Source organism: Dreissena polymorpha, chromosome 14, assembly GCF_020536995.1.
Source record: "Dreissena polymorpha isolate Duluth1 chromosome 14, UMN_Dpol_1.0, whole genome shotgun sequence".
In the NCBI taxonomy this organism is placed as follows: Eukaryota; Metazoa; Mollusca; class Bivalvia; order Myida; family Dreissenidae; genus Dreissena; species Dreissena polymorpha.
The window spans coordinates 17255018-17278673 of NC_068368.1; the positions used below are offsets into that span (position 1 = coordinate 17255018).

The following is a 23656-nucleotide window of genomic DNA, read 5'->3' on the forward strand; positions in this document are numbered from 1 at the left end:
TTAGCATAGCAAACACATGTGACACAAAATCTCAGCATAGCAAACACATGTGACACAAAGTCTCAGCATAGCAAACACATGTGACACAAAGGCTCAGCATACCAAACACATGTGGCACAAAGTCTCAGCACAGCAAACACATGTGACACAAAGTCTCAGCATAGCAAACACATGTGACTCAAAGTATCAGCATAGCAAACACATGTGACACAAAGTCTCAGCATAGCAAACACATGTGACACAAAGTCTCAGCATAGCAAACACATATGACACAAAGTCTCAGCATAGCAAACACATGTGACACAAAGTCTCAGCAAAGCAAACACATGTGAAACAAAGTCAAAGCATGGTAAAACATTTGTGGTGAATTATTTTTAAAGTGCATGATCATTGATGATGTTACTGTCTGGACACTCTGTTTAATGACCGAATTAAGCATGTGCCTTTCAGTGTGCCACTGACCTTAAAGGTAGGGAGAGGGGTTGATATTTGTGGGAAATAATTTTAAAAGTGCATGATAAATGATGATGTTACTGTCTGGACAAGCTGTTTAAGATCATTCATCATTGATCTTCAACAAGATCAAATAAGGAAACCACTTATTAAAGAGCAGGCATCATTGATTTGGCAAATTTTGGATGATTTAAGGGTTGAAATTCGGAAGTGCTTCATGCAAAATGGCCAGTGATATAAGTTGGTGGACATATGTAACAAACATAACCATACCGTGTCATGATGATCCAATGTAAACTAAAGGAGTTAGAGCGACTGAGAGGACAAGGCAAATTTGACCTTTTTTATCATTCAAGGGCCATAATTCATAATACTTCTTGCAATCTGGCTGGTCATCGAACTTGATCAATATAATATGCCTATCAACATTATTACAAAGTTTAACAAGAGCACCGCCTTGCGGGTGCAGACCGCTAATCTATTTTCTTTTTAAAGGTGAAGGGACTCTCATTTTCAATCACAAAGGAGGGAGGGGTGGAGTGAAGAGGGGTGTATAGTGTGGGGGTGTGGACATTTATTACATAATCTTCCAAAAATGCGAAAAAAAACGCAAAAAAAAATAAAATCAGGGGGGGGGGGGGAGTGGGGGTGGGGTGGAGATTCTTGGGTGCGATGGTTGGACAGTATTTCAAACATAAAATAATAAAAATAAATATTCGTGTTTTTTAACCGTTTCAAAAAAAAAATTGGGGGGGGGGGGGTATAGTGTGAGGGTGTGGTGGTAATTTGTGAGATGATCTTAAAAAAAATTAGGGGGGGGGGTGGGGGGGATTCTTGGGTGCGATGGTTGGACGGTATTTCAAACATAAAATAATAAAAATAAATATTTGTGTTTTTAAACCGTTTCAAAAAAAAAATTGGGGGGGGGGTGGGTGTTGGGGGGGTATAGTGTGAGGGTGTGGTGGTCATTTTTGAGATGATCTGAAAAAAAAAAAAAAAATTAGGGGGGGGGGAGGGGGGCACGGGGGATGGTTTGGGTGGAATATATTGTGGTATGTCAGGTAAGAGTAGTTTTGTCAAAGTATCAATAAAATCTAATCATAAATAAAGAAGTTATGGCAATTTTAGCGAAATTTAATAATTTGACCTTGAGAGTCAAGGTCATTCAAAGGTCAAGGTAAAATTCAACTTGCCAGGTACAGTAACCTCATGATAGCATGAAAGTATTTGAAGTTTGAAAGCAATAGCCTTGATACTTAAGAAGTAAAGTGGATCGAAACACAAAATTTAACCATATATTCAAAGTTACTAAGTCAAAAAAGGGCCATAATTACGTTAAAATGACAACCAGAGTTATGCAACTTGTCCCTTTACTGTATCCTTATGATAGTTTGCGAGTGTTCCAAGTATGAAAGCAATATCTATGATACTTTAGGGGTAAAGTGGACCAAAACACAAAACTTAACCAAATTTTCAATTTTCTAAGTATGAAGGGCCCGTAATTCCGTCCAAATGCCAGTCAGAGTTACATAACTTTGCCTGCACGGTCCCCTTATGATAGTTAATAAGTGTTGCAAGTATGAAAGCAATAGCTTTGATACTGTAGGAATAAAGTGGACCTAAACACAAAACTTAACCAAATTTTCAATTTTCTAAGTATAAAAAGGGCACATAATTCTGTCAAAATGCCAGACAGAGTTACATTACTTTGCAAGCACAGTCCCCTTATGATAGTTAGTAAGTGTTGCAAGTATGAAAGCAATAGCTTTGATACTTAAGGAATTTAATGGACCTAAACACAAAAATTAACCAAAATTTTCAATTTTCTAAGTATAAAAAGGGCACATAATTCTGTCAAAATGCACGCCAGAGTTATCTAACTTTGCCTGCCCAGTCCCCTCATGTTAGTAAGTAAATGTACCAAGTTTGAATGCAATAGCATTGATACTTTCTGAGAAAAGTGGACCTAAACGCAAAACTTAACCGGACGCCGACGCCAAGGTGATCACAATAGCTCATATTTTTTTTTCAAAAAATAGATGAGCTAAAAATGATCAGTTTTAACCCATGTATGCCTAGCGTCTACAAAAAAGACCTTGGTAAACAGCGTAGACCCAGATGAGACGCCGCATGATGTGGCGTCTCATCTGGGTCTGCACTGTTTGCTTAAAGGAATTTCTGTAAAAAATATTCTTAATATAGAAATAAATATACCAGACATCCCTAATTTTGGTAATAAATTGATCCAATTTTGAAGGATGGGAGAGTCCACTAGGCATAAATGAGTTAAACTGTTTAACTTTTCTTCCCCTGGACATGTCCTGCACGCAATAATCACAGGCTCTGCAGATGTTATCAGAAGAGATTTTTTTCCAATGGCTTATAAAATTTATTATTTGTACTTACCGGTAAAGCTGGTGTATTCTTTTGTGAGTCTGTAGAGCTACACAAATGCACAAAACACTTGATAATAGTAACATTGATGATTTTAATGCACCTTCTCAAAACATCAATATGTTAAGTTTTAAAGGGAGTATGACTTTCTGCCTAAACAAGATTTTTTCTAAGAAGAGAGTTTCTTTTAACAAAAAATATCATAAAAGCGAAAATTTGTTGTCACTGATTAGACTGTATGAACTGCACAGGCTAATGTGGGATGACACTTTACACACATGCATAAAACCTCCTTTGCACAGAGGTCTACTCGATACTTTTGTTCCCACACTCCATTTTTTTGTCTCACAAGTGATCCATTATTTATGGCATTCATTATAGCTTTTCAGAGACAGCTTTAGAGACCTTTGAATAAAATATTCATAAAACAAATAGTAAAAGGAATAACTGACATAGTTACCATGCAAGAGAGGACAGATATCTAGTCATGGAAGTATTGAGAAGTTGAAATAGTTTTAAACAGCAGCTTAATTATTCAATACTAATGAAGCATGCTTAATTATGATTGGCCATTAAAAAATTTTAAAGGTAAAAAATAAGTTGTACCTTAACAGATTGCAGATATAGCATGAATATTACCGTAAACGTTCATTTAGTTATCTTAAACAGACTGCGGTTATGGCATTAATATTACATGTAATTTAGTTATCTTGCTGTTAAAGTACCAATTTTAAACATTACCACCAGAAAAACAATTTCAGGATTGATTTCGTCTAAAATGATACACATAACACATACTTACTTCTTTTAGTGTTGTTTATTGAGTGGAATTTCAACCAGGGATTATTCTGCTGTAATTTTTTTTGTACATAGATAAATCAGAAAGTATAATGTTAGAAATGCAGTTAACTTAAAAAAGAATGCATGCTTCTACCAGCCCGGGTGTACATTGTCCAGGGTAATCATGGAACTTAGGCTGGAAATCCATGGTATAACATGGAATTCCATGGAAATCCCTGGAATTTGAAACAGTTTCCAGGGTTTTCCAGGGTTTTGTTCTAGAAATGTCCATGAAACGTGGACTTTTTTTCTGAGCATTTTCCAGCCTTGGATGGAAAAGCATGGAAAAGGAATGGAAAACGCTGGATTTAGGCTGGATAACCATGGAAAATATTTCCAGATAGCATGGAAAGTGGAACATAGAATTTTTTAAGCATGGAAAAGACTCTAACATTTTCAGCTGACCCTGGAAAAAACTTAGACTTTATAAGAGGAGAAAATAACTTATAAAAATGCAACACATTTTATTCAAAGTAAATCAGAGTTCAACAATTTACACAACATATGAATAAAACATAAAACAATGTTCATAGTTTGGGCAGAAATAGTAGTAGTTATAGTAGTAGTAGTAGTAGTAGTAGTAGTAGTAGTAGAAGTAGTAATGCTGGTGCTGGCAGTAGAATATGTTGTAGGAGTAGAAGTAAAAGTGGTTGTTGTATAAGATGTACAAGCAGTGAAACTACTGATAATTATACTATTGGTGCAAATTTAAGTGACAGTAGCAGTAGTAGCAGTTATTATTGTGTTGTTGTTTTAGCATTTACAGGAATAGTAGCAGTAATGGTAGCAATAGTAGTATAAATAATAATAACAATACTAGTAGCAGCAGTAGTAGTAGTAGTAGTTAAGGAAGTAACATTAGCAGCAGCAGCAGAAGTAGTAGTAGAAGTAGTAGTAGTAGAAGTAGCAGCAGCAGCAATAGTAGCAGTAGCAGCATCAGTAGCAGTAGTAGTAGCAGTGGTAGTAGCAGTAGTAGTTGAAGTACTAGTAGTAGAAGTAGTAGTAGTAGTAGTAGTAGTAGTAGTAGTAGTAGTGGTAGAAGAAGTAGTAACAGCAGCAGCAGCAGAAGTAGTAGTAGTCGCTGCAGCAGGAGTTGTAGTAGTAGCAGCAGCAGTAGCAGTAGTAGTAGTAGCAGCAGCAGCAGCAAAAGTTGTTGCAGCAGCAGCAGTAGCAGCAGCAGTAGCAGTAGTAGTAGTAGTAGTTGAAGCAGTAGTAGTAGTTGAAGCAGAAGTAGTAGTAGTAGCAGTAGTAGCAGCAGTAGTAGTAGTAGTAGTAGTAGTAGTAGTAGTAGTAGTAGTAGTAGTAGAAGTAGTAGTAGTAGTAGTAGTAGTAGTAGAAGTAGTAGTAGTAGTAGTAGTAGTAGAAGTAGAAGTAGAAGTAGTAGTAGTAGTAGTAGTAGTAGTAGTAGTAGTTGTTGTTGTTGTTGTTGTGGCTGTTGTAATAGTAGTAGTAGTTTTGCAGAAGTAGTAGTAGTAGAAGTAGTAGTACTAGTAGTAGTAGTATTAGTAGTAGAAGTAATAGTAGTAACTTCCAAAGCAATGTCTGCAAGTTTAAATTCCTTAACCCTGTTCAAGGTGTATACACACTCAATATTTAACTACAGTCCAGGTTTGCAATTAACAAACTATCTGAGATGCCTGTGTGTGAGTCAGATATGTCTGCGGCTAATCTATTGGTTATAAAATATCACAGCCTTTTCTGATTGGCTGAGTTCAAATACAGAAAGTTTACCTGTTAGATTGAAATTCTGGAGAAAATATGCAGGTTAAACTTGTTGTTAATATGAAGTTTATGTAATTTCACAAACAGTAGAGTTAATGAGTTTTTCCATTAACAAGAATTTCTTAAAATAATAATGTATGGATATCATTTGGAAAGTGACATGAAATGTTGTTAAAAAGTGATGCATACAAGTGTTTCAGAAGTCTGTCTAGGAATAGAACAACAACTGAAGGTTTGTGCTTTTCATTATTTCTAAATATTCCTTTAAATTTATTCTTGTTATGTCATCATTGAAGACCTTTTTTATGTGACATTTTAGGTAAAAGTATGGCAAATATAGAAGTTTAAAAGCAGCTGTCACACACATTTTCACGAAGTGCAGTTTGCAGCTTGATAAAGGAAGTCCTATGTGGAGATATTAATAAGCTTGAATGTAGTATCGGAAGTTTATAATGCATGGCTAGGGAACTGAGGCTATGGGAGTTATGTGCTGTGCATGACGAGAACTCAATGCTCATTAATGCTGTTAATGTTTATAAATAAATTAATTAAACCAATAGCATTGTTTTTTAGGTTTCACTTTGCATTTTCATACCAATAGAATTACACATCATTCTAATTATAGCAATAATAAATTTGTACTAATCATACCAACAAATTTTGTTATGCTATGCTTTGTGATGTATTAACTTCATTGTAAGTTATTATTTAAAGACCATTTTACTAAATATTTAAAACAATACTTGAATTATTTTCTATATACATTTTCATTATGTGCTTTAACTGTAGCTCAGACCAGTTGATGGAAGATACTGCAGAGTTTGGCAGGGAAATAACCCAAGACAGCAAAGCGGCTCTTTTGGCGCATTTACCAAGAGGACTAACATGGCCACAAATTCATGGTAAATATTATTATGCCCCGGGCTCATATAAGTAATTTAGTGTTAACCACCTGAAAGTATTTTGTCTTTTTGGTATCCAATATTTTGGTCTAGTTTCAATTACAGGTTATTTTTATATGAATTAGCGAATTAGCATAACTTTCATATAGCAATATCTGCATATAAAATTCCTATATATGTTTGAGTTTCCAGATACATGCTAGTGTACCCCGTTTTGGGGCATTTAAGAAAACAACAATATAAATTTCAAAATAAAAGAGAGTCATATAAAAATATAAGTTAAATCACCAATTTATTCACTTGAAAGTCTCAGTTTTCCTGTGTGGTTAATTGCCTGTTTGCAAGTAGATTAAAGCCCGCTTGCAAACTTTAAGAGAATAAATTTCAGTAAATGGAAAAGAAATAACTACTTAGGATCGTAAATGTTCGCTCAAATACAAAAAAGCCAGATGTACCGAATTGAGCAGTGATATGAAATATCTAAAATAGATAAAAATATGAATGAGCATTGAAGTATAGATATTGAATCATATGATTGCTGCACATTTACTTTTACAGATGAATGTAAAAAACTTATGACTTTCTTGTAATATTGTTTGCTTTGTTTTTCTTTTAGAGATCATGCAGGAGCCGTACAGTATAACAGCAGTACAAGTTCTATAAAAGATCCACGACCTACTGAAGCCCAGCTAATTAACTAAAAAGTTTTTAAAAACTGTAATTTTATCCCACCTGGGTACTTATAATTTACTTAGCTGCCTACACAAGTTTTAGACTTGCAATTACATTTTAAATTGTCACTTGGAAAGTAATACATGTACATGCATTATGTTCTGAATTTCTTTGAACAATAAAATTATATAAAAGTATTTTAATTAAATTAAGCACCTAAATTGCATTAAAGTGAAAGTAGCTGAGAACAAGATGTGTTTGTGAAACACAATGTCCCCCTATATGACGTTTGACCTTGAAGGATGACCTTGACCTTGACCCTTCACCACTCAAAATGTGCAGCTCCATAAGATACACATGCATGTCAAATATAAAATTGCTAGCTTCAATATTGCAGAAGTTACATTACATGAGCAATTTTGACCCATATATTTGACCTAGAAGGATGACCTTGACCTTTCACCACTCAAAATGTGCAGCTCCATAAGTTACACATGCATGCCAAATATCAAGTTGCTATCTTCAATATTGCAAAAGTATTCATAAAATAAGCGATTTGGGCCACATATATTTGACCTCTGACCTTGAAGGTTGACCTTGACCTTTTACCACTCAAAATGTGCAGCTCCATAAGTTACACATGCATGCCAAATATCAAGTTGCTATCTTCAATATTGCAAAAGTATTCATAAAATAAGCGATTTGGGCCACATATATTTGACCTCTTACCTTGAAGGATGACCTTGACCTTTCACCACTCAAAATGTGCAGCTCCATGAGATACACATGCATGCCAAATATCAAGTTGCTATCTTCAATATTGCAAAAGTATTCATAAAATAAGCGATTCGGGCCACATATATTTGACCTCTGACCTTGAAGGATGACCTTGACCTTTCACCACTCAAAATGTGCAGCTCCATGAGATACACATGCATGCCAAATATAAAGTTGCTATATTCAATATAGCAAAAGTTATTGCAAAATGTTAAAAGTTGGCGCAAACCAACCAACCAACCAACAGACCAACCAACCAACAGACCAACCAACAGACAGGGCAAAAACAATATGTCCCCCACTACTATAGTGGGGGACATAAAAATAGTATCCTTGTGCTCATGGGCAGCTACATATATTGTGACATACATGAAGCAGCTAAAATAACTTAAATTTTTCATTTTGTTTCTTGTATATCGTTTGTACAGGGTTCGTGAATTGTTACTGTATATTACTTAACTTGCTTGTATTTTGTTACTTTGAATACATGTTGTGAAGGTTGCATTATACTTTTTAACTTTTAAAGTAGCGCCTGTTCTGTTATGTAAGGGCCTGATTTATGATAATGGACCTAGAGGCTTTGTAAGCATGTATTAAACAACACTTGTTTGATCTGAATAATTTGTTGAATAAATGTAACACAATTTGTAATCTGATGTTATATTTTGATGAATTGTGAACAAAATAATACATCGAAGAAACTAAGGCATTATGTTGATTTTTTGTTTTGTTTTAATCTAACTTTAAATTATGATTTACTTAATTGTGAGTATTGCATTCATTTAATACATGAATACTGTTTTTAGACCAGAAATTTCCTTTTCTATTCAGTGACCATGGTAAACGCTGGACAATTTTCCATGTTATACCAGGCATCCATGGAATATTAAACATGGAAAAACCCTGGAACATTTTCCAGGGCTTTCCAGCCAGCATGGAAAAAATACCGTCCGAATACTCCATGTAATCTGGAAAACCCTGGAAATTAATCCATGGTTTTCCATGGTTTTCCAGATTACATGGAGTATTCGGACGGTATTTATTCCATGCTGGCTGGAAAACCCTGGAAATTGTTCCATGGTAATTATTCCAGGGAGCCTGGAAAACCATGGAAACTATTCCAGGCTATTTCCACATACCATGGACAATTTTCCACCCCTTTTTTTAAATATTGACGCTGGAAAAGGCTGGAAACTTAGTCCGAATACTCCAGCCTCATATTTTCCATGGATTTCCATGGAAAACCCTGGACAAAGTACACCCGGGAATGTCTGTACATTCAAATTACCTTGAACATTTGTCCAGAACTACCAATTGCTTTTGTCTCTTCATGTAACATTTTACAATGCTCTCAAAACACAAGTGATATGGTTTAATGTAAAAACAATATTCAAAACATTAAAAATTTACTGTTCATAACACTTTAAAATTTAGTTGCCCATCAGAGTAGCTTCATATATTTCAACCAGACTTTTTTTACTTGCCAATCAAACCATGACAAGAGCTGTTGTGCTCCGCTGCATTTAAATAAATAAGTTTAATCTTCAGAGCAGATCTAGCTTTATGACACATATTTTTATTAAATGTATTTTCTATATTACCTTAACCCTTTACCAGATTGAAACGTTTTTTGATGCATTGTAGTCCCTCATAAAGGTTCATTTGATTAAGGACCTTTCTTACTAGAAGTTTTAAAGGCTTCGTTTCCAACCCTTAGATACAGAAGAGCAGCAAATAGCATTAAACCTGAACAGACTGTGAGTTACTTGCAGGCTGTTCTGGTTTTATTAGTTGTTTGCACACAGCCATTTTCACATTGCTTACGAGGGGAAAAGCATTTGCTTTCATAATATTGTTGGTATTATTAAAGGTTGTGATGAAGAATTGCGTTACAGGTCATGCACAAGTTGGGGGTTAAAGTTATTAAGTAAAGTGAAAATACTTAAGCAGATGATAGTAGTAAGAGTTCATAATTTGCAATATAAAATGGTTTGCATAATATATATGTTTGTTAGAATTTTTCAATGAATATAAACAAAATATGTTTTAGATTCCACTCTTTTCATTCACCTTTGATTATATCGGAAATTAAAATTATTTTTTTTTATTTTTTTTTGCCCAATCCAAATAATAGATCTTTTCTTTGGCCTGACCATTTCCATGGGAAAGCAGTTTTGGATAAATAATTGTGTACTTAATCATCCATTTTGTGCATCTGTTGTGTAACAGGTAATGTATTTATTCCTAGTTATTAATCATACTGAACAAATGGTTAGAGGAAATAAACAGAAAATAAAGTAATGTTCATAATGGTAAATTTCCATCAGCATATGATTATCCATGAGGCTAGAACTTGTCATTATTTTTGTTAACTCTAAAACTCTTGTCTCCATTTGAAACTGAGATAATATGAACCAGCAACATTGACAACTCTATTGTGGAGATTTTATATATTTTATTTTTAATTTCAGGTGAAGAACAAGGATTCAGATGACAAGGATGTCAAGATGTCTGATGATTTTGTTTTTAATTGGTCGCCATCTTTTCTCGAGAATAAAACCAATAGTAAACTGTCTCCTTTATCTGGCACCATAATAAATTTATTGGGTAAGAAAACCCGTTTAAGCAAACACATTTGCTAAGGCTGTAGCTCAAAATGGCATATGCAGGGATTTCAGTAGATTTTGAAAACCAGGAGTCAAAATGACCCAAGGTCTAAATATTGAAGTAACTTGAAATGATTAAGATTTTGTAATAGCTTATTTATCATAATATGATGAATAAAAAAATTCACAAAAGCTTTATTATTTCCATAAATGATCATTTCTGGTCCTTTTTTCAAGTTGGATTGTGGAAAACAAATGTGTCAAAATGATGCAAGGCTATTGTTTTGCAGGAGTCAAAAATGAGAAAATTGCAACTTGCTTGCATCAAAAATGCAGGAGTCTGCTTCAAATTAAATCACTTCATATGCTCTAAAAATATTATTTTGAAGTTTGTTAACTAGGGGCTTTGTTCCTGCATTAGTTTTTCTTAACCATTTACATTTGTTTAAATAAATAAACAAGTTTTCAGTATATACATTTATCACATGCCATAAACCCTGTTTCCCATGTAATACCATGACATATATTTTTACCTTACACATGTGAAATATACTTTTTAAGCGTTTTCATTGGCTTAGTTTTTGTTTATTGACCAATTGCATTTTGTTATTTTGCTGAAATGACGTTGCAACGTCAAATGACGTCACGAAATGTAAACAACATTTGAGATTTATCATTATGTTTGCGTAAATATTTATTTTATTTGCTCATTTAAAAGCATGTGATAAAAAAGATCTGAAAGTTGTTGTCATATCATACCATATTTTATTTAACTCGTCCAGGAAATTCGTTAACAAAATTCCTGAACTCGTTTAATAAAGTATGGTATGATATGACAACTGGTGCCAGATTCTATATTTAGAAAGAACAAGTAACTCCGATTGGCATGATTTAAACAAACTTAGTATTTGACCACTTGACAATGTTACACATCGAATATTTAAGTCAGGATGATTGTGATTTAAGAGAATTTTCTTTGATTAAATCTATTTTTAGTGAGCTCTTGTGACCTACATATTAAACGGAGCGGAACCATTGAACAACTTTAAAAGAGAGTCACCAAAGAACATTTCTGTGAAGTTATGTTAAAATCTGTTATGAAGTTCAAGAAGTGAAGTAGTCAAAAGAAAGTTTAAGCACAGACAGATGCATTGAGCTACGCAATGATAGAATGACAGAAGACAGACATCACAGTATCGTTCCATAATAGTTTACCATCAGCTCTGTGTTCTCAGGTGAGCTAATAAGTGAAAATAATGGGACAATAGCAGCTACCCGCCCAATAAGGTTAACATAATTAGCTCAAACAAACACCTAATAATTGCTCATGAACAAAAGCGGAAAGTGGCGTCCCTGATTAGCCTGTGCAAAGCCGACATGCTAATCTGGGATGACACAGCATGCACATAATTTTAATCCTGTTTTCCCAAAGCAAGGCTTATATATTTTAAAGGGACAATATTAGATTGAAAGTCAGTAAGATCTCACCTTGTGCGATTCATTCCGAATGGAAATCCAGGAGTATTTCCAGCTGATGCTTAAAACATAACATAGATTGCATTAGTTTTGACAGAAAACTAGCAAGAAAAGAGTTAAAAATTAAAGAACAACTGTATTAAAAAAATATGTTAAACCAAAGAACATTGATGCAACTAATCATAATGACAAGCTGGAATGGAATGGTACACGCATTCAAGAGACAATTCATTAAAACTACCGTACGTTTCCTAGTAAAGCGCACAGTGTTTTACCTCCAAAATTCAAATTAAAAAGCTGGTGCGCGCTATACATTAATACAACGCTATCCTGTCTGCTAAATTGGTAAAAAATATGTTGTGTAATCCTAAATAATCAAAATGGCCGCCATGTTTTTTTCCAGAAAACTACCATCCTATAATCGTACAGACTGAGGGGCCATTGTCGAAACAACAAGAAGTCGCTACTGGTAGATATGAATGCGGTAGAAGTTTTGGTAAAAAATAAATTTGTTTGAATAAACTTGCGGACATTTCTTTGTTTGTGTTTTTACACTTCTTTATTGATGAAATCCGATGGGGATTGTTGTCGACATTCCGGAGAGCAGGCAAGGGTAGGTGCGAACGAGTTTTATTTTTGCGGGTAACGTAGGTGTGAAAGGGGGTCAGTTTGCACTTCGTAATTGGCATATGTTATTGAGTAATATGTGCCACGACTTGTTAAGACGCTAATTGACATTTGAGACACTAATTGACACTTGAGAACGTGAAGATATGCAATTGCATTTTGTGTGTATAAATATTGAACGTTCAACAGTGGTGTACCTCAACAACTGTATCCCTGTCTCCCATGTGACATTCAAATTTACCGGTATTATAATAATGCCCATGCTTTCCCCCGAAGAAAAATCACACGATGTACACTAATTCTTATTTTCTCACGTTTTTCACGAAATGCACGTGGACTGTTAATCTTTTGCTAGAAAATTACAAAATTGTCAGAAAAGTAGTGTGCTATGCAACCCATGCTCCTAATCATAATGAAGCTTCCTATTTTGAATGCTTAATTAAGCTTTCCAATGTCCCGGATTATTGGATTGTGCAATAGTAAAATGGCAGCCATTTTCGGTCCGATTTGGTGGTTTTATTGTCTTTAAATATTTTTTTCTCCATTTTTGCATTCAAAAAACAGCCTAGGCCCTATACACGGGAGCGCGCTATACGTGGAAACCTACGGTAGGCAAGAATGGCCATTAGAAGGCTCTACATTACTTTACTTTTCACTGGGCTGTGACCAGTTTTGAACCAAAATGAAATCATTCGAAAATTCTTTGCAAAGGTCCCTATTCTGATGTGACATACCAACTATCGAATCGGCATGTTATTTTGTTCAGAGTTATTTTTAAGTCATTATGCCATATTATTCAATAAAAAAAAATCAGCCCCCTCCATATTATTAAACCACTTGGTCTTGCCGTTTCAGAGAAGACTATATTTGAAGATATTTCACTATATTAAGTCTACATTAATCATGGCTTTCACTATATTAAGTCTACATTAATCATGGGCTTCACTTTATTAAGTCTACATTAATCATGGGTTTCACTACATTAAGTCTACATTAATAATTGATTTCACTATATTAAGTCTACATTAATCATGGCTTTCACTATATTAAGTCTACATTAATCACGGGTTTCACTATATAAAGTCTACATTAATAATGGATTTCACTACATTCAGTCTACATTAATCACGAGTTTCACTATATTAAGTCTACATTAATCATGGGTTTCACTACATTAAGTCTACATTACTCATGAGTTTCACTATATTAAGTCTACATTAAGCATGGGCTTCACTATATTAAGTCTACATTAATCATGGGCTTCACTATATTAAGTCTGCATTAATCATGGGCTTCACTATATTAAGTCTACATTAATCATGGGCTTCACTATATTAAGTTTACATTTATTATGGGCTTCACTATATTAAGTCTACATTAATCATGGGCTTCACTATATTAAGCCTACATTCATCATGGGCTTCACTATATTGAGTCTACATTAATCATGGGATCCTTGTGGCAGGGCCAGTTTTGAACTCATTGGCATGATTTGTACAAATTGTGTAGAACACCCACACTGAATGTAACATTCCAAATACAAAACATCTGGGCTTTGCAGATTCGATGATTGTTAAAGTCTTCATTTTAAATATATATTGAAAATAAGTAACACCGAGGGCTGAGGCAATTTAAAACCCCTGATTCTTGCAGGATTATAGAAGAAGATTGCTCGGGTCACCGGCCAATCTTCATAATTATGCAGATGACCAGAACCAGAACAGTTATATCAATGTCTTGTGATTGTTTAGGAGTGAAACAAATGCCTTGTGTTTAAGTTCTAAATGTATTTTACTTCTGTATCAACAACATACAAACAACTAATAATATATTAAGCTGAAGCTGATGTCACATGCCTTTTTCGTTCAAAGGCACTAAAGCATTGTGATATTAACATCATACATATACATAATGAACCTTAACCCTTTGCATGCTGCGAAATTTGTCGTCTGCTTAAATGTCGTCTGCTGAATTCTATAATTAGCATTTTCTTCGATTTTTTTTCTGAGACCACTATCAGGATAGCAAACAGTTTGGATCCTGATGAGACGCCACGTTCTGTGGCGTCTCATCTGGATCCAAACTATTTGCAAAAGCCTTCAAAATCCGGTTCCAGCGCTCAAAGGGTTAAATTGAAATTCCCTGCACAAAATCAAACAAAGCTACAACAAAGTAACAAACTTTACTTTATATACAACACAACTAAACCGACATTTAATCACTGGGGAATTCGAGGAATCTGGTCTATAGCGATCACCAAACGGACTCCTCCTGAAAATACAAACATACCACTGTGATTGGTGATTACATGTGTAAGCGGCCCGGTTAGCTCACTGGGTAGAGCATTCGCCTCATAAGCAGGAGGTTCCATGTTCGAGTCCCAGACTGGCTGCACACTTTTCACCTCCCAGCAACACGTTTTCTGAGAAAACTGAACTTATGCATTTGCATAGTGTTGTCCAAGATGAGTTTGCACTGGCTTATTAGGGACAACATTTAACACCAAGACTGGATGTCTGTTGCGAAGACTTCCTTTAAACATAAAATTCTTTCATTACAATCATCTACACATATTGAAGAAGCTCAGTTGTAAAAGTTTGAGCAAAATTGGCCATGCATTTAATGATAAGTTGAAAAATGCAAAACTTTGAGACTAAATATTATCAAGTGGAAAAAAAGCGATATTATTCCACCAAAACTTGTCACAGTAGAAATTCCCACATTTACAACCATCTAATCACATCAAGGTCATTCAGCTGTGAGTTTTAATAACATCCACCCAGTCCTTACGGAGAATTTGAAACACAAACTTTTTAATAATAATTCAAAATTGGATAATCAGATGTTCATGAGTAATTAACACATTAATCCAATACATACTCATCAATATATCCAACAAAAAATAATATCTGTTGAATATGAAATTGTGTTATTGTTAGACTGAATGTAACTTAAAGACCTTTAAGCTAGACAAATGACAATCAAACAGACACATGAAACCATACATGATAATTGAATATGACAATTAGAGTCTACGTACAAACACAATTTGAATTTTGTGTGTGCTTATATTCAACAAGAAAAGTAGCATCAAAATCTTGTGTTGTTTTCAATTGTCGCTTGTTTTGCATGTAACCTCAAAGAGCAACAGGTCACATTCAAAGCCACCAATGATACAACATGCACAATTTTAAATAGCATGCAGCATGTATCGAACAAAATTTTGCAATTATCGACTTTCTACTTATTTTTTTTAATTGTAGGGGAACCTTTAATAATTCCAAACAATAATTATTATGAAATAATTGTATAATAATAACTTCAGTTTGTATTTGATTGTAAAAACTACATTTAATTTAAATGTGTCATGCTGAGTTATTTACTGCCTGTTTTAATTTAAGCGCAGATATAACAGGGACAAATGTTCTGAACAAGTAACATGAAAATAGGGCAATAAATTTGGACTTAGAGAATTCACAAGCTTTTCCTTAAATTTGACCTAGTGACCTAGTTTTTGACACCCCAATGACCCACTTTGAAGCCAAACTATCACTGGGACAAAATGGTCTACTCAAGTTTCTTTAAGACTGGGAAATAAAATGTGACCTAAAGAATGTTCAAAAGCTTTTTATTTAATTTTACAACATTCAACTTACCTAGTCATTAACCGCACTTAACTTAGATTTAACTCATCTGACTTATCATTGGGTGACAATTTTGACCAAGTTATATCAACATTGAGCAATTAATGTTGACTCTTAAGTTTTTACAATCTAAATTTTGATGATGGACAACTTACGATGGAAAATTTACCATTAACAAATGGTGATTACAAAAGCTCACTATGAGCAATGATATGTGCTCAGGTGAGCTGAAAATAAAACTCATTCAAATATTGAAACACAACTTGCATGCAATACTTTCATACCTTTTAGGGCTTGTCTGCTGCAAGACATGCATATTCATTTTTAATTTTGAAGCACAAAGCATTACTTACAATATGTAAATGAGCTTTGCTTTAAGAAATCTGGGCTTAATGCATGCAGTCTGCCAAGGCTAATCAGGGACAACACTTTCCACTTTTATGGTATTTTTTGTTTAAAGGAAGTATTTTCTTAGCAAAATCTAGTTTAGGCAGAAAGAGTCATCCTTGATTAAACCGTGCATACTTCTATTGGTACAACACATTACACACATTTAGTAAACCCTGTTTTCCTAAAGCAAGGCCTGAAACATTTTTTAAAGTAAAGTATCTCTTTCAAAGTCATTCTCTGCTCAAGCTGTGTTTTGTGAACAAATGATGTGTGTCCATTGCCAGTTATTTAAATAACTGCATTTCCAGCCATTGTTTATGAAAAACTTAAAATAATTAAATTTGGTGCTGTTCTGTGCTTCTTTGCTGTTATGAGACAACACAGCATCTGTTTTTTTAATGTGGGGGAAATGTTGTGGGCCCTTTAGATAGGGAATTTTATGGAAAAGGTGAAATAACTTTTTCCAGATTTGCATGACTACATGTTTAAGTTCTACCGTACTCTTTTTTTGTATTAAACATTAATCAAAATCTTTGTTTAAAAAGCTTGATTAGATCATGATTAAACTTTTTTGATTAAAATTGCTGCTGTCTATTTTTAATTGTCCGAATGTAGTCATTTTCCAAAATAAAGCTTACATCATGATGGAAATTAAAAGTCTATTATGGGGGTAAAATAATAAAACTTTTGAGCAGGGGAATAACAGGGGCTAAGACCAACTCTTTAACCATGTAAGACCCATTTTTGAATTGGGCTGAGATAAATAAATTGAGACCTATGTTCTGACAAAGTTTCAAAAAGATTATATGACCAAGTGATCTTCACCCCACATAATTGGGACAAATGTTCTGACAAAGTTGTATTAAGATCGGGCAGAAAATCTTGTCTCTAATGTTCACAAGCTTTTCCTATAATTTGACCTAGTGACCTTGTTTGTGACCACACTAGACCCAGTTTGAAATTTGGCTAAAATAAAAGTGAGAACATGTTTTGACCAAATTTCATGAATATTGGGCAATAAATGTGGCTTTGAGAATGTTCATAATTCATGCCTTTTCTTAAAGTTGACGTTATGTGACCCTGATTCAAAGTTGGCTGATATATAATTGGGGCAAATGTTCTACCATAGTTTCAAGAATATTGGGCGATGAAATTGCCAGTTCTAGAGTGAAATAAAGCATGCTCTTTTTTGTTTGACCTAGTGGCATAGGTTTTGACCCCAAGCCACCCAGTTTTGGGATTTTGAAGAGATAACATTAGGAGAAATGTTCTCACTAAGTTTCATAAAGATGGGCATTTAATGAGACCTCTAGGGCGATCACACCCTGCAAATATTGACTACACATAAAGGACACACAACAAAGAAAAGGCAATCACAAAAGCTCAACATGAGCAATTTTTTTTTTAATACAGTGAGCTAATCAATAGGGCCATAATGGCCCTGTCACATTTACCAGAGTTTAAGGTAGAACAATTATCAAAGACTTGACCTTGTGACATAGGTTTTAAGTTGACACTGCTTACACATTTATATATTGTCAAGATAAAAATTCCTAACAATTGCATCAAGACAGAGTCATAGATGTGGCCTCAAGAGTGCTTAAGTATGGGTTTTCTAAGATTCAACCTGGTGCCCTATTTTTTCAATACAAGCAACCCAAATTAAAATAAGGCATAGATTTTGTCAAGATAAATATTCTGACCAAGTTTCATAACCAATGTCAAATAAATGTGGCTTCTATTTTTATTACATGGTTTTACTACAATTAACATGAGTTTGATTCAAAGTTCTTGTGTCATGATAAACGTTTTGACCAAGCTTCAAGATTGAGTCTTAAATGTGGCCTCTACAAAGGAAACAAAACATTGTTTTAATAAGCATTGACCTGGTGACCTGGTTATTTAGCATAGGTGCAACGCACCTATGCTTAAGGTATATACTACATTTCAAAAAATGCACATGATACGGTTGACCATTATGAAGCCTTACCTGATCAAAAATCAGACGAAATTTCTATTTTTTATAGTATATGGTAATTCTACAATTTTTTATTAGGAAACATTTTTCTAACGTTTTCTTCCAAGAATATTGCTGACACCGTTTTTAGTGAATTTTTCTAAGACCGTTTTATGTCAAAAAATCTTCTTATAACCTAAAACAAATTTCGTTCGTAAAACAATTCTATCTGCACTATAAATCTCAATCTCCTACGCAGTGGTCTCCCTTATACTAGAAGTTACTGACCGGGCGAAGCAAGGGAAGTAACTGCTGTGAGGAGTTTCTATAAAAATCTGCATTCAGAACTAAATCTGTTGTGCACTTCTGCATCTAACGCTACCACAATTTTTACAACAAATTCTTGACGCAGACGAATAGGGTGGCGTCTATTTTCATTTGTGAAAAGAATAGTTCGATACAGATCTGTCCGTGCTTAAATTTTGAAAGGCTTTGGTAATTATTTTTCATAAGCGTTTCAAACACTGATGTAAATGGAAAGATTATCTATTTAAATAGTCGGTAATTGTTTGAAATTATTGATTTGAGAAATTAGCAGATGGCGATATCGAACATTATACCACGTGACGTCATTTTGTAACTGAGTAGCTGATTCACCATGAGTATTATTGTAATTTATATTGTGCATTAATGTTTAATGTATTATATGAATTAAACATATTGCTTCATTTTCTTCTATATTGAACAATGATCAATTTATTGCATATATCACATTGAGCACTGTTTCATTATTTGAACTTAATCTTAAAAATAACTTTTCTTCTTGGTAGCCTTTTAGTTTTTCATTCAGTCAACTGTTCCCTTAACATTTACTTAAGCAGCAACTTCCCTGTATCTTGCACCTATGCTTTTAACGCCATCAGCGCTTTCGTTAATGCATGTTAACCAGCTTCAACTAAGAGTGTTTTTTGGCATAGCTGTATAAGCCAGCTTTTCACCTTACCAGACCTTTGTAAGGTCACTCCAAATTGATATGTTGATCTACGGATTTTTTTGAAAAAAAGTTGAAGAGGTGAGCGAAATGTTTTTTTGTTTTTTTTGAAAACGAAAATTTTCGAGCGAGCGAAGAATAAAAAAATCCCTTTTCGATAGAAAAATATCGATTAATAAGAGATACAGGTTTAAACAGCTATAGTTTGCATTCAAATCAATTCTTACACTTAGAAAAGAATCTTTGTACAAACAAGCAATAATATATCACACTTTTCAAATAAAAATTCACTAAAATTAGGTTTCAGCACTTAAACTTTAAAAGGTAGAACACAAGTCTAAAGCTAGTGTTTTCATATCAGGAATAGCATTACTTGTAAGTTTTTTATTAAACATCTTCTAATGCAATTAGTAAAATAATGTTAATATTTTTATATTGAATAACTCTTCCATGAAGATTCTGCGCTGTTATATGAATTTGCAGCCGTTAAAGCTTCCGATAGAATTTCATGTCAGAACGATGCTACAGCAAATTAACGTTAAAAGATATGAGGTCGATGTATATCAACCTCATATTCATATGAGTAAGTTGCATATGACCTTTGACCACAAAATATAACCATTTCTTTCAAGTGAGGGACACATGTCTACCTACTGCTGCTTATATTTGTTCGAAGTTTTCAATAGTGAAAGCTGTGAAAAGGTATGCCATGTTGTAAGCTGTGAAAAGGTATACCATGTTGCAATAGCACTTGAAGAGGGACAATCATCAAAATGATAATGACAGACAGTCGGACAAAGGCCATGCATATAATCCATTGTCGATAACTTATTTTAAAAGGGGCATTTCGATGACTAGTACGGTATTGTATTTTTCTGAAACAAATGTATACATTACAAAGAACTTTTTTGATGTTTCTAAAATACACGGACCTAGCTGTAAAACATGTTCCGTCAACCATGTATTTTAATAATTCTAAAACATTGTCCCTGTGACTCTTTTAGAACCAGCCTTTAATGATTTTATGTTTATTTATGTTTATTTTTTGTTCACTTAACATTGTGTTATAGGAAAAAATTGCCTACATATACGGAAATACGGTCCATACGCCCATTTAATAAAGAAAATGAATGAAAAACTTACGTCATGTTTCCCGATGTTGTTAAATTGAACATGCTTCAACGGTATCTGCTCATAGTTGCATGTTCGAACTTGAACAAATACATTAAAATAAGTCACAGAACGAAGCAGCTGTGTTTACCGTAAAACACTGTGTTTAACGCGCATCTACTTTTTGAAGCAAAAAAATCGGGAAGTAAAATTTTTGGAGCAAAAAATCGGGGAAAAAATTCTGTATCGTAGGAAAAAATCTCTTGACATGGCTGTTGTGGTGTATAATGCGCATCAAGTTTTTAAAATTACATTTTGGGGTAAAAAAAGTGCGCGTTATACACAGCGTTTTACGGTATATTCATAAGGGTTGGCTGCAGCAACTTTTCACCGCAATTTGTTTAAACGGTCACGTAGGAAGTCACTTTTCTGGTCGTCTCGATCGAAATTTTGAGCGACTACAGTTATCGATTAAAAAGGTTACGAAACACTATATTTGGCATTCATATTCAGTGTCAAAATCATTTCTGCGAGATTGCTTTTTTTTTTTTCCACAAATTAAAAAAAACACATGCGCTATAGTTACAGAAGGACACAAAAATGAGTGCAAGCGGTAAAAAATATATAAAAAAATTTCCATTTTGAAAAAATAGGTGCGGCAAATCCGACGACCAACAAATCAATTTGGAGTGGCCTTAGTGTCCAATAAATTTCAAATAAAATTTCCCGCAGCTAGACACGAATGAATACACTATATTTAGTCCGTTGGCTGATTTGAGCATACCACCAGAACATTGGAAACACAATCGCATCTTTGTTACACTGTTTTACTGCGTGTTTAGCATGAAACAATTTTATCTCTATAATGACAAGGCTTGATAGATGGAACAGTTTTACACTAAACACTCGACATCAATACAGTTTGTGCGTGCACCTTTTATTTTCAGAGGATTGCCAGCGCTAGAGCATTTGTATTTAAAGGCTATGTTCTCATATTTAGTAATTACTTTCATATTCCCGTCTGTGTGCTTGTATATTTAAGTTCATAAAAGTATTGTTTTTCCCTATCATGCTATTCGTTTTGGCCAAACCATTTTAAATTGTTTTTGAAATTGAACATTTAACATGTGAAAGTATAAAGTTTTAAACAAGCCGTCGTTCCAGCCTTGGAAGCGTGTCCTCACTTTAATGCATCGCATTCAAACCTGCAAGGTATCAGGGTCAGTTCGATGCCAGTAAAACAATCGTTATATAATGTAGACGCTATCGCGTGATCTAGGTGAACTGGAATTTTCTTTAGACCAGAAATATGTTAAATGAAGATATTCAGCGATATAATTATTGTATGTCAATAATAGATTCTTCATGTGTTTTCAACAATACCATGATACATATTATTTTTAATTAATTTAACAAGAATTATTCCACCATATTGACTAATGTATTAAGCATGAGCACGATGATTCTCGATACTGTTAATAATCGAATCAAATAGCCGTGCCCGAGAAACCACTAAAACAGGTTTGTTCGAAGAATGCCCATATAAATATTTAAAATATTTACAGATACTTCGCGTGTGGCCAGTTGACTCATATGTTTTAATTTCACTTCCATTCTTCTTTTGGTTTTCTGTTTTGTATCTATATGTATAGGTTTATGACCAGCAATATGTAATAATGTAAAATAAACCGCGAAAACTCCGCGTAACATCCCGTACTGCGTGTGATGCAGCTAAGAACTGCACAGAAAAATACAATCGCTATCTTTGATCTCATTTATTGAACTCTTTACCTTTCACCAACTCCTTCCACAATCAACGCCGTATATCTTTTTTTAAAAGATATTTCTTGTTTCTAATATTTGACCTGGTGACCTAGTCTATAGACGCCATGACCCAGATTCAGCCTAGATATTGTCAAGAACATTTTGACCAAGATGGATCATAAATGTAACCTCTAGAGTGATAAAAAGGGTTTTGGAAGATTTGAGCTGGTGAACTAGTTTATAGACGCAATGGCCCTTTTTTGAGCAATGACTAGATATTGTCCAGATAAACATTCTAGCCAAGTTAAGCCAAGCTCAACATTGACAAACACATGGCAGAGCATAAGGTGAGCTTAAAAGTGTACAAATTCAGACATATTCTGAAAAAAATGATAACATGATAATTTCATTACTTTGCACACATTTGCATATTTTTAATTGAAGCAGAAGTACATACCTCACTAAGTATCTGTTTCATGTACTTGTTTTCTTCTATAACATATTTCAACTGTTCTTTTAGTGTCGCTCTCTCACTGCAATACAACATAATTTTTATTTTCAAACCATGATTACAAAATTTTTGGGAAGAAAGAAATAATTGAATGCAAAGATCAAAACAAAAGTGAATTCCATCCATTAAACAAAGACAACTGAGCTATGATAAGTTGCCAGAATGGACTAAAAATTACTTTCTGTACACTAACAACATAAATAATTATACTGTGGAAGAATCGTTAGTCAGTATATTGTTTTTATGGATATTGATTAGTCACCACAGCACAAACAAGAGGGCCATGATGGCCCTGTATCTCTCCACTGTTTTTTATGCGAAACAAGCATATCAGTGAAACTGATGGATGCTCCCCGATGATGCGCTTTGTCAATCTATGTGTTAATAACCACCTCAAAAAATCTATTATTAGCCTCGGAGACCTTGACCCCAGTGACCTCAAAACTCGTCAAAAGGTAGAGGTCCATGCAAGGTACCTACATGCCAAATATGAAAGAGATTGGTAAAGTATTGAAGGTGCTATGAGAAACGGTAACAAAAGTGTGACGAAAAAAGTATATTATTATTAGCCTCGGTGACCTTGACCCAGTGATCTCAAACCTCATTAAAAGGTAGAGGTCCATGCATGTACCTACATGCCAAATATGAAAGAGATCGGTAAAGTATTGAAGGTGCTATGAGAAACTGTAACAAGAGGGCCAAGATGGCCCTAGTTCGCTCACCTGAGAGGAGTCGGTTCATTCAATCTTTACCAAACGTCAAACTTGACCTAGATATTGTCCAGACAAACATCCTGGTCAAGTTTCATCATTATTGAACC

The 23656-nt window shown here is 34.2% G+C and overlaps 2 protein-coding genes across 4 annotated transcripts in view; one reads left to right on the forward strand and one right to left on the reverse strand.

Moving 5' to 3' along the window:
- The window catches only part of LOC127858629 (solute carrier family 2, facilitated glucose transporter member 8-like), a 108756-nt gene that overhangs the window by 20410 nt on the left and 64690 nt on the right, over positions 1-23656 (forward strand). The window lies entirely within an intron of this gene.
- LOC127858645 (uncharacterized) overlaps positions 1-23656 on the reverse strand; it is a 41482-nt gene that overhangs the window by 11064 nt on the left and 6762 nt on the right. Inside the window, exons 3-7 of one of the 2 annotated variants that reach the window (XM_052395862.1) lie at positions 22783-22858; positions 16398-16411; positions 14682-14740; positions 11855-11903; positions 2860-2896 (exon numbers count right to left, since the gene is read on the reverse strand). In XM_052395862.1, the coding sequence (XP_052251822.1) occupies positions 2860-2896; positions 11855-11903; positions 14682-14740; positions 16398-16411; positions 22783-22858 (235 nt within the window). Of the gene's footprint in view, positions 1-2859; positions 2897-11854; positions 11904-14681; positions 14741-16397; positions 16415-22782; positions 22859-23656 lie in introns of both variants that reach the window. The other variant, XM_052395861.1, reaches the window with a different exon arrangement.